The sequence below is a fragment of the Caretta caretta genome, chromosome 16 (assembly GCF_965140235.1).
Source record: "Caretta caretta isolate rCarCar2 chromosome 16, rCarCar1.hap1, whole genome shotgun sequence".
Lineage (NCBI taxonomy): Eukaryota > Metazoa > Chordata > Testudines > Cheloniidae > Caretta > Caretta caretta.
The window spans coordinates 25,169,027-25,179,894 of NC_134221.1; the positions used below are offsets into that span (position 1 = coordinate 25,169,027).

Below are 10,868 nucleotides of genomic sequence, written 5' to 3' on the forward strand. Positions count from 1 at the left end.
ATGAAGGCAAAGTGAATCAATGTGGCACAGCAAAATTTCTGAACCTATCGTAGCCAACGCAGAAACACAGCTGACTAATCCTTTTGTCTTTGATTTGTAATATGTCATAAAAATGAAAGGAGTGTCACATGCAGATTATAGGTGACTTTACAACAAAACACAGTGGTTTATTACTCAAGTATTTTTATGGGAAGTTAGGAATTCTCATATTTATTTCCATAATAAGGAAGACTCTATTTATAAGCTAACAAATCTTCAGGAACAAGTTATTCAGATTTAAGGTGAATCCAGATTGTGAATAATTCCTTGCCCTGACACATAATAGGGTTTAGCAGCCAGGCGAGCTGGCTGTGGAATATCTCAGAGTATCCCACGCGTCATTTCCCCCATGGAAATGTGTATCAGTGACAAGCCAGCTCAAATCCTAGAGCCTTGCTGTTCTGTACCATCAGTCACCTGCTCCTCCGGGGCACTTGCATACAGATAGCATATAAGATAATAGGTTAATGCGTTTATTTTCCCTTTCTTACTGAGAAATGGCAGAGTGAGGGTATAGAGTAGCTTCCTGTCTGAGGGCATACATGGGGTATCTCTGGTGCACAGGGTCTGGTGCACAGAGATGAACTGTACCCTGAGTGAAAAGCAGAACAGCATCTAATTGTGTATCACAAAGACCACAGAAGGAAGGCCAGCTTGGTCCATGCAAAGCCTGACTAGTGTTGGGTGCTGCTGCTCCACCCGACGTGGACCTGACCTGTTAGCATCTGTTGCTAGGATCAGCACTGAGCACCAATGTTTTAGTTGGTAGGTTTTGTCTATCTTGCTAGAGTGGCAGATTAAGAAGATGTTAGATTTCAAAGTCAAGGTTTGAAGCCCAGCACCATGTGCAAGATCTTGGATGCAGGAGAGCCCTCCAGACATGGAAGCACTGCTCCAAAGAGTCATGGATTAAGAAGCCTTTTCAGTGTGCCACCCCCCAACCAGCTTATATGAGGGAACATGAGTGTCACTCTCATTTTGTGCTGCAGTGAAAGGGAGCCTTCCATCCCAACATCCCCTTCTCCCATCACAGGCCGCATGTGTTTCAGAGTAATGAAAAGTTTAATTATGCAGCCCGTATTCCTTGATGAAGCATCTTGTCTGCATACAAAGAGATGTGCATATAAATATTGTGAATTTCTGTGTAGCTTTATTTCCCTTGCAAGCAATAGCTCCATTACAGCAAACCTGCTGGATTTCCAACCGCAGTAAGAGCATTTTCCCTGGAGCTGCATGCCACACAGAAATATTCCCAAAGAATTCCAGGAATGATTATTCATTTTATATAGTGGAATATGCCAACTGTACCAGCCGTTCTCCAGGCTGTGATAACAGCCTTCTCCTTTACATGAACAAACCAAACTTTCAGCTTTTTGGGGGCTAGAGACTCCCACCTGGATGAAGATGCCGTTGTGCTGGGCGTTGTAGAGACAGTCCCTGCCACAAGGAGTTTACACTCTAAACAGAGAAGACAAACCAAAGGGTGGGAGGGTCGCCTGCCAAAGAGAGGAGGAGCAACTTGTCCAAGGTCAGCCAGCAGGTCAGTGGCAAAGCCAGGGGTGGATCCAAATCTCCTGACACCCAGGAGAGTGTCCTAGTCACCAGAGCACAGTTTACTTCTTTCGTGGGAGCATTTATACATTTGGAAAAGACCCTGCTGTTCCCGCCTTCAGGTCCAGGAAGGGATTTTGTGCTTGTTTGTCATGCACCGCATGTGCCCCTGCATAGCGAGACCTGTGTAATGCATTGGTAACGAAATCCCCAGAAGGCGATGGTCTCAAGAAGTTAAACCATCTTCTGTACAGGTCAGAGTGACACCTACGGCCAGTGAAGAGGGCCCTCAACCCCGTTCACACCCAGAACACCACAGACCGTAGAGAGCAATTTATCAGACGGCTCAATATTGCCTTAAACCTCCATGCTGTAACATCGTTAACAATAAAGTGTGACCATTGGGCTCCCAGCTCTTTTCAGCGCAAACATTCGACAGAATGCACCACTCAGTTTTAACTTGGCATTTAGCTAAAAGTCTAGTGAGAGTCTAATTAGTAAAGTGAACATCTAATATTAATCATTCTCTTAAAATTGACAAGGAAGGCAGTTTATTTAACCACTTAATTGCTACAGTTTTTCATAGGCTGCTCTTTGCAAACATTTTAATGAAGAAGTTGTAAATCTACAAGAGTTTAAAATCTTAATTTTATACAGAAATATTTTTCCTTGTTCTCCTGTTTGTAGTCAATTCTCCAGAGTGTAGTCACATGAAATGTTCTTTAAATGAACATATTTGCTAACTGGCATGATTTCAGTTTTTAAAACATTGGTTCCAGCAATTAGGCATTTTTTTCTGTTCCCAAATGACTAGAGAAATTCGTCTTGATTATAATTGCTCTTAGCCACGCATATCTAATTTGTGTCTTTTTAAGTGTTAATTAGTAAACAGTTTGAGCTGACATCTTTATGTGTTTGTGTATTGAAAAATGAGGCTTATTGCTTATTTAGCTTGGGGCTGATAGTGCTGGCTGTGACATCACGACATTGAGGTAAAATTAATGAAGACATGTTTGCCGATTAAAAAGCTTTCGTGGAGAAGACAACTTCTTGACACATCCTCCCTTGCACAGATTCCATATGCACCTGGGAGCTGCGTGCCATAGATCACTTTCTTTATAAGGTGAATAAGGCAGGAGTTCCTTATGGTTTTGGCACCTAAATACCCATTTCTCAGTTGCCAAGGCAGCAAATTTCCTTAGCCCCGTATTGTCTGTGTTCACTTTTCTTTTTTTCAACTGCCTTTTGTAAAGGTTAACTTTAAAGAATCGCAGGTTTTGTCACAAAGTAATTTGTGGTCATGTAGCTCCATCTAGTGATGTAACATTTTATTGCAGCTAGAAAATAACTTAGCTTGCCACTTCTGTGATCAGCAGTAAATATTTATAAGATGGTGGCACCCAAAAATTCCTGTTGGAACTGGAGCCACATAGTGCTGGATATGATACAAGCATAGAAAAGAGACCATCCCTACCTGAAGCCTACATGATTATTTCTTTATCTAAAGGACACCAGATGCTACCCAGAAGAAGAGTCCCTGCCTAGAAGAGCTTACAGTCCAGATGAAAATAAGTTACTGTACAGAATCAGTCATCTAGATGTGATGGCAAAAATGTGTTTTCATTTGTGTGGCTTTAGGTGTCAGAGAAACAGAGTGATCTAGTGGGCAGAACACTGAACTGGGAGTCCGGGGACCTGGGTTCTAGTCCTGACTTTGTTCCTGGCCTGATGAGTGGCCGTGGGCCAGTCATGTCCCCTCTCTGTGCCCGGTTTCCTGTCTGTAAAATGGGGATAATGACACCGCCCTCTTACATTCAGTGCTATGAGATCCCCTGATGGAAGCGCCTTTGTCAGAGGTAGGGCGGTGTGATATTCAAGGTCTAGAAAACATGACCTATGAGGAAAGATTAAAAAGGGGAAGGCTGAGAGGGGACATAACAGTTTTTAGGTACACAAAAGGTTGTTACAAGGAGGAGAGAGAAAAATTGTTCTGAATAACCTCTGTGAACAGGACAAGAAGCAATGGGCTTAAATTGCAACAAGGGAGGTTTAGGTTGGACATTAGGAAAAACTTCCTAACTGCCAGGGTGGTTAAGCACTGGAATAAATTGCCTGGGGAGGTTGTGGAATCTCCGGCATTGGAGATTTTTAAGCACAGGTTAGAGAAACACCTGTCAGGGATGGTCTAGATAATACTTAGTCCTGCCAAGAGTGCAGGGGACTGGACTAGATGACCTCTTGAGGTCCCTCCCCGTCCTATGATTCTGTTCTGCCCTCAGAGGTGGCTTTAGCATGGCGAAGGCTGTTCGCACTCAGACCCTTCCAGCACCGGCCCTAGGCCAGTGGAGCCACGGGGTGCTCCTGAGCTCTGCTGCACGCTGCATGATTTAACAGAAATCACTGATTTGCCGGGGAGTCCATGCCCAGCGTGTGGGCCCATACGTCCCAGGCTCCAGCCAGCTGAGCCCCTGGGCTTCAGAGCTCCTGCACACAGGCATTGTCCTCCCATGTCGGTCCTCGGCTGGCTCGGCTCCCTGTGCCTGGAGGCGCTGACCCTGGGCAGTGCAGCTGCTAGCTCGTTGGCAAGGCCGGTGATGGCATCGTTGCCAAGGGGATGTTAACTGCCCCCCTCTCCAGCAGCACGGGCCCATACTGGTGCACAGGAGACCTCTCTAGATTGGGCAGGCCATGGACAAGCAGGGGAGGAGATTTGAGTATCCCTTGCCTTTTGACCCATGACCAGTGTCCTTTTAGCACCAGGCCCTGAGCTGGTAGCTCTGGATAGAAAGAGCCATCTCCATCCCTTCCCCCATGCTAGGAACACCTGCCTCTCCAACTAGTACAACTAGAAATGAGTCTAGGTACCTATGGATCCTCCCTGTCCCTTCGCCCCCTTAGCAGGCCCCCAGTGTCTCCAGGTTGGGTCCTCCCCCCAGTGGCTTGGAGAGGGGGGTACTTGTGGCCGGTTGCCCCAGTTCTGAGCACTCCTCAGTGGGGTCAGTGGGGTCTCTGCCAAGAGGGCAGGCCGTATATCTGCCTTTATGACCCGTGAGTGAGGGCCAAGAGGAAGGGGCATGGAGTCATCCCGTGGGATTGATGCAGTGGGTTCAGTAGAGCTGGGCCAGTCCCCAGCTCTGTGCATGCCCAGCTGTACAAACCTGGGAACGCCCCCACCCACACGGCGATAAGCAGCACGACTGAGCTCTGAGACCGTGGACTAGACAAACCAAGCCCTTCACGCAGCGCGAGCATAGGTCGAGAGCGAACCCTGTGCTTAGGTGCTTTCTCGAATGGGCCCGTCCTGCTGTCCGCACGTTCACGAATGACCCATTGTGTGTGTAAAGGCGAGTGGCTCCCCTGCACAGACACCACAGGGATGTCGATGCAGGGCTGCAGTTAGAACTGGGCAGCTGTCCCCACCCAGCGTCCAGGCAGAGCTGCTTCCACGCACATTTTAATTTGCTTCATATGAGTTTGGCCCTTTCGTGCTGGCTTCCTCCAGACATCCCAGTGAAGGAGTCGATTGGCTCGAGTGCCTGTGGAAACAGCCCTACGCTGAATGGTTGGGTTTTCTCCTGACAGGGCCTGTGTGCTCGGCACTGTACAGACGCAGGGCAAGAGACGGTTCCTTTGGTGGGTTCAGACTGGAAAGCTGGTTTTTAGATGGATGCTAATCCCACTGGGGGACAGAAGCCCAGTGTGAGCTCTGTCCTGTCACGGGGAGGAGCCACGCACACGCGAGATACAGACAAAGAACTAGCTGCAGACAGTACCTGGCAAATACCTGGACTGAGGGGAAATTCCCATGTGAGCATAAACTGGCTGACAGTGTGTGACCAAAGAGGGTCTAACTCATTCGGCTTGCACCATGCGCTGTGGGTTACTGGCTGAGTACTGCTGGCAGCCGGACACCGGGGAGAAGTAGTGTTGTGGGTATGAAGGTTTAGGGCCTTTCCCAAGTTTAGCCCCTCTGCTGGATCATGCTGTGAGTCTCCTGCCCTCAGATACGCATCCTGCCCGTCATGAGGCACGTGCACAGGGCTGGTTCATTACCAGAGGCTGGGCCCATCACGTTTTCCAGGCCCCATCACCACGGCACCGTGTCCCACATTGGTTCCATGTCTGCGTTTGCCAGAGGCGAGGCCAGCAGCCTATGGACCCAGTGCATTGTCTTCCCGGGGGGGTGCTGCCGGCACAGCCCTCCCAGAGTCACTCAGAGGGACTGTCTCAGGGAAGGGGGAGCCGCTGTCCATGCAGGCTCCCTGCTGTCGTTCTGAGCTGGGGGCCTGAAAGGCATAATCCGACCGGAAACGTGCCCAGAACCAGGCGTGAGGAACTGAGCTGCAGTTTCGTGGTTTCAGTGACCGTTATCCCTGCGCGTCCTGAGGGGCTGTGGTGCTTCCTGAGCTGAGCTCACCCTCCAGTGTCGCAGCAGGAAGAAGACCTTTAAAGAGTGGGGTAAAAGCCACTTTTAACTGCCAGACCTCAATCGACCATGTCAGTGCCCTCCGCTCTGCTCCAAGGCCGTTACTAGCCAGGGCGAAGGGCTTTCGCTGGCATGCTGGTGAACTAGCTGTGTGCTTCGCGTGTGACCGTCACATGTACTAGCCAGGGCCAAGGTTATTTTACTGAGCAGTGATAGTGAGGGTTCAGTTTAAATGATTCAGTATTTCCTCCTTCAATATGTTTCTTGGCCGCAGTAGAGGGACTGCTTAAGCTGTGTAACTAGGTGCCTGGGGCAAAGGGGGGTGTTTGCTCTGGACTAGGAGGTCTGGAATGGCTTCTTCATCATCCGCCTGTTCGGTTACTTTGGAGACGAGGGTATGAACGACCCTAGTGACCAGAGCTAGGGCCAGGGGAACGGAGTCGGGACTCCCGGGTTCTAGTCCTAACTGCCAGTAGGGTAAGTCATTTAATCACTGTGTGCTGTGTTTTTCCTGTGTGTCCAGCTGGCATGATCGTTCTTAAGCCACTTAACTAATTGTAATTGCCTGGGGATCCTGGGCTGAAAGATGCCACAGAACAGCAAAATATTTCAGTGTTGATGAGAGAGCACGTGCTCAGTGGATTGGATTGGAAGTGTCTGAGCCACGATTTGCCACAAGATGGCTCTGCTACCATGCACTTACAGCTCTTCTCAGTGAAAACCTCCAAGCACTAATGGTCAGGCCTAGGGCATTTCCTGGGGATTAATGCTGGCTGGGAGGAGCTGATGGCCAGAGGTTCACTGGAGGATCCCAGTCAGCCATAAATCCTCAGGAAAAGCCCTGGGCTGTGGCTGTTATTGCTGTTCGAAGATGGATTTTCTGGCAGGGAAGCGCAGTGTCCTTTGGTCTGTGCAGGCAGGGCATCTCTGGAGTCAAGTGCCCTGGAGACAAGCCAGCCGGCCAGGCCGAATCCTGCTAACAGTCACACTGGGTGTCGGAGCGAATCACTGTCCCAGAAAGGCCTCTGGAGCTGACGTTGGAAAGCGGCTCTTTGCGGGATAGCCTGAGTTCTGCCGCGCCCAGCTGAGGTCGGTCCTGTTCTCAGGGAAATCGATGGCAAAGCTCTCCAGGGCCCCCCTGCCCAGAAGTGTGCTGGCTTCATGTGAGGTTTGATTTTCCACATGGACACTCTTTTTTGTTCCAGCTTAAACCCGGTTTATTTCTGTTTATTGTAAATCGATTAGGAACAAGTTTAAACTAAACTGAAATAATGAAACAAGAGCATCTACTTGCATCATGGTGAAACAAGAGCATCTACTTGCAGGGTTGCACCATCTAACTAAACCAGTTTAATTAAACTGATGCAAGTTTGTGTACCCACTCCCTGAGAGGAGAAATATTTCTCCCAGCTGCTTCATGTGATAGATAATATGTTCCAATTTATCTCAGCACAAGGAGCTACTTAATCTGGAGGAAGGAATTCCCTGCATTCCCACTTACAGTGTTCCTGCTGGTTCCACTGGCCACACCAGCATCACTCTGGGAGCTTGGCTATGGACCAGTGCTTGGAAATGCTAAAGAGCATTTGTTCCCACTAACTGAGAGTTGCTTTTCCATTTATTCCTTAGCACAGATCTGGATTATACAAAAATGAGTTTTTGGAGGAAAAGCGAAAGAATCAGCAGGGCTTGGGGGACACCCCTGCTTTCTCTCCATGAATGTTGTGCAACGTATTGAGCTGGCAGCAGATAGCATTGCCACAGACTTAAAGGGCTGGTTTGTGGTGGAAGGGGCAGCAAGTGTGACCCTTTGCAGCATCCTATAGTGGCCTCCTCTGGCCAGTGCACTGGGCAGCACTGGTGGGAGCAGGGCTGTCGGCAGGCTGGGGAGAGCTCTGTGCAAGAACGCAGAGGGGCTTGTGGGCGTGCATGGAGACAAGGGGCACGTTGCTCACCCAGGTACAATGTGTTGCCCTGCCTTAACAGCTCTGAGTGCTGCGCCAGGGAGCAGGGCGTGCCCCATTTTGCCCTCCACCGGGTGGCGAGAAGGCTGGGTCTGAGACCAGAGCTTGCGTGCTGCTCTCTGCATCTAGTGCTAGTGATGCAGCTTTAGCCTGCTCCCTCGCATCGTCGTCACTCCTGTGTTGGTCTCTCTCTCTTTGTTTTGCTCTCTAGTATGACTACAGCTTCAGGACAGAGCAAAGCGCTGCTGCCCGGCTGCCCCCCAGCCCCCCTAGATGTCAGCAGATGCCACAGTCCTGAGGAGCGAGGGAGGCCGGCTCCCCGGAGACGCGGCGCATGTGCCCAGATACTACTGATGGGAGGCGAGCCCTGATGAGCAGTGTCACTGGAACCCTTCTCGGCAGACAGGACACTTTTCTAATGACTTGCCTTCCTTCCTGTGCTTTCCCTGATCATTTTGTACATGTTGTTTCTGAGGTTTGGACTGTGTTAACCCTTTCTGCCAGGCACCCTCACCCCTTAGCCCTGCTGGGACAATTCCTGGTCAGGAGTCCCTTAGTTAGAGCCTGGCAGATGGCTTCCGCAGTTCTCCCTGCTTTATAGCACCTGCTGCAGCATGCTCACTTCCATACAGATCTGAAGTGAAATGTTGCACGCCATGAACCCAGCTCATGGGAATCTGGAGAGATTCCTAGCAATGAGCCCTGCTAGGGATAGAGCATTTGGGGAAATGAAACTAAAGATACAGCCAGTTAGTCAACAAATCACAAAATGCACCAGCTTAAATTGGGAACTGAGGTGCAGCGGGATAAACTGCCCCAGCTGCCCCGCTCAGTACAGCAGCGTTCTCTGGTTTGTGCAAGGTCACAAAACCATCAGGTCAGCAGTCCAGGGGTGTCCTTTGATTAGCAAGCTAACCCTGAGTTATGGTAAACCCTTCATCTGCTTCTCCAAGTCAAGACTGCCCTCAGCTCACTTGTGGCCAGGATACACCTGAGACCTTAATGGTTTTTGTTACTTTCAGCTCATGTAGCCAGGGTCGCTCGCTCAGTTCCACTTAGGGCTCTCTCCCAAGTCGCTGGCAAAGTGCAGTAGCTCAAAGAGCACAGGGATCTCAGTGGCACAAAGAGGCTGCATGTCCATTGCCTGGAAGTAGAGGATCGTGGCAAATGTTGCATAGCTCTCTCTGGCCTATGGAGAGCCAGCGAGACCTCTGCAAGGCCATCCTGACTTCTCCCAGCCACCTGAAAGCTTTGCCATGGCTTTGGCATAAAGCAGCACTGGAACCTGCCAGTTATTTTGGCAGTTTTCAAACATTTGCCCCTGCTGGCTGCTAAAAGGAAAGAGATTTGTGCACCCCGTCCCTGCACACTGCTGCACTCAGGGAGGGAAATGCTAAAACCTGACCATGTCGGACAAGGCTGAGATAGTTCCACTGGGCAAGTGTATGATGCATTAAACCCTGACCTCAGCATGCTTATAAGTGGTGTCCCTGACTCACTTCTGAGTCAAATGCATGTCTTGGTGAAGTCTGTTGCTGTAATAAGTTCTTTAGAAGCATTCATCTTAGCTCTGTGCTGCTTTTCAAGTCTGCTGTGGAACAAAACTACGTTACAGCAGCGAAATGGCATTTTTTAAAAGTAAGTGTTAAAGTGTGCATCTTCTTGTATTGTAGAAGACAGGTTGTCTAACCCTATTAAAATGCAATTGCCATAGTAACAAATACTGGTATTGTAGCTCTGGGTTTGGGTTATTCGGACCCGCTTTGCACTGCTTTTGACTTTCCTGAGTTCTCTAGTCTAACAGAGTGTTGACTAATAGTAGGTTTTGTACTGTTGGTTTGTGTATTTTGTATTTGTACATATGTAAAATATTTCTTGTCCAATGATCCATTTCTGGTTTCAAAGCACTGTACCGTGTTGCTGGGGGGAAATAGGTGCAAAACACCATAGCATTCTGGGTAGAACCTGATTCCAGGTCTCTGCTTTGACTCTCCAGACCAGTCTCTCTTTTACTAACTGCCTCTTAGAGACCAGCTCTATTGCTGGAAGAATGGGAGTATATGGTTATAAAAGGGTCAGGTCTGAGCACAAGAATTGAGGCCTGTAATATTTGGCATCAGCTGGTATAGGCCTGGGTGACTCCCAGAAGGTGCTCCTTTCTTTTAGGGTTCCAAAGTGGCTTTTAGTTCTTATTTTCTGCTGCAGGAAAGCAAAGCCAGCCTTTACTGCCAAGCTTTACAGAGGCTAGATTGATGGTGCTGACATCAACCAATGAACATATCACGGAAGCTAGCGCAGTCAGCCTGGTCATTCTGCTCAGGTTCACTTGAAGTTCAAATTCACTCCACGCTGCAGTCATTTGTCCATCCCATCCATCTCTCTTGTGTTTTCTGCCTTTCAGCTGTCTGTAATTTGTCCTGTAGTTCATTGTAGATCAATTTGTAGCTCCCTCCTTGGCTGAGGGCAGCTTTGTGGACATAGTAACAGGTAGATCAAGGTTTTCTGCAACATTGGTCCTAGCGTAAGGATGAAAGTTAGTGTCACAGAGCTGCCCCTCCCCACACACTGAAGCTGGAGAATTGGGAGCTTGTGATTTAACACCAGGGTAGCTAGTGCGTGGTCCAGAGTTATGCCATGTAGATCTACCAGATGAAGGTGGAGTGTCTCCCGTGGGAGCTGTCGTCTCAATGGACAGCTTCTCCTCATTCCAGGAGAGGCCAGACCCAGCTGCTCCGTTGTAGACACATTTCAGTGGGCAGCACAGGCTGCTGAGAACAGGCCAGTGGCCCCGTTGGTTGGATAGAGCTTGGGTACTCCTGCTCTAAATCAGAGCTAAGCCAATATCTGTGGTTCTCAAACACCGATCCATCCTGGGGGCCACCGATCAT

General features: G+C 49.2%; 1 protein-coding gene across 5 annotated transcripts in view; it reads left to right on the forward strand.

Annotated features, from left to right (window-relative positions):
* Window positions 1–8,960, forward strand: part of MVB12B (multivesicular body subunit 12B) — a 95,860-nt gene extending 86,900 nt beyond the window's left edge. For all 5 annotated transcript variants that reach the window (XM_048822788.2, XM_048822789.2, XM_048822791.2 and 2 more), the window contains exon 10: window positions 8,192–8,960. In XM_048822788.2, coding sequence (XP_048678745.1) covers window positions 8,192–8,278 — 87 coding nt within the window. In that variant the 3' untranslated portion in view covers window positions 8,279–8,960. The remainder of the gene's footprint in view (window positions 1–8,191) is intronic.
* The last annotated feature ends 1,908 nt before the right edge of the window (window positions 8,961–10,868 follow it).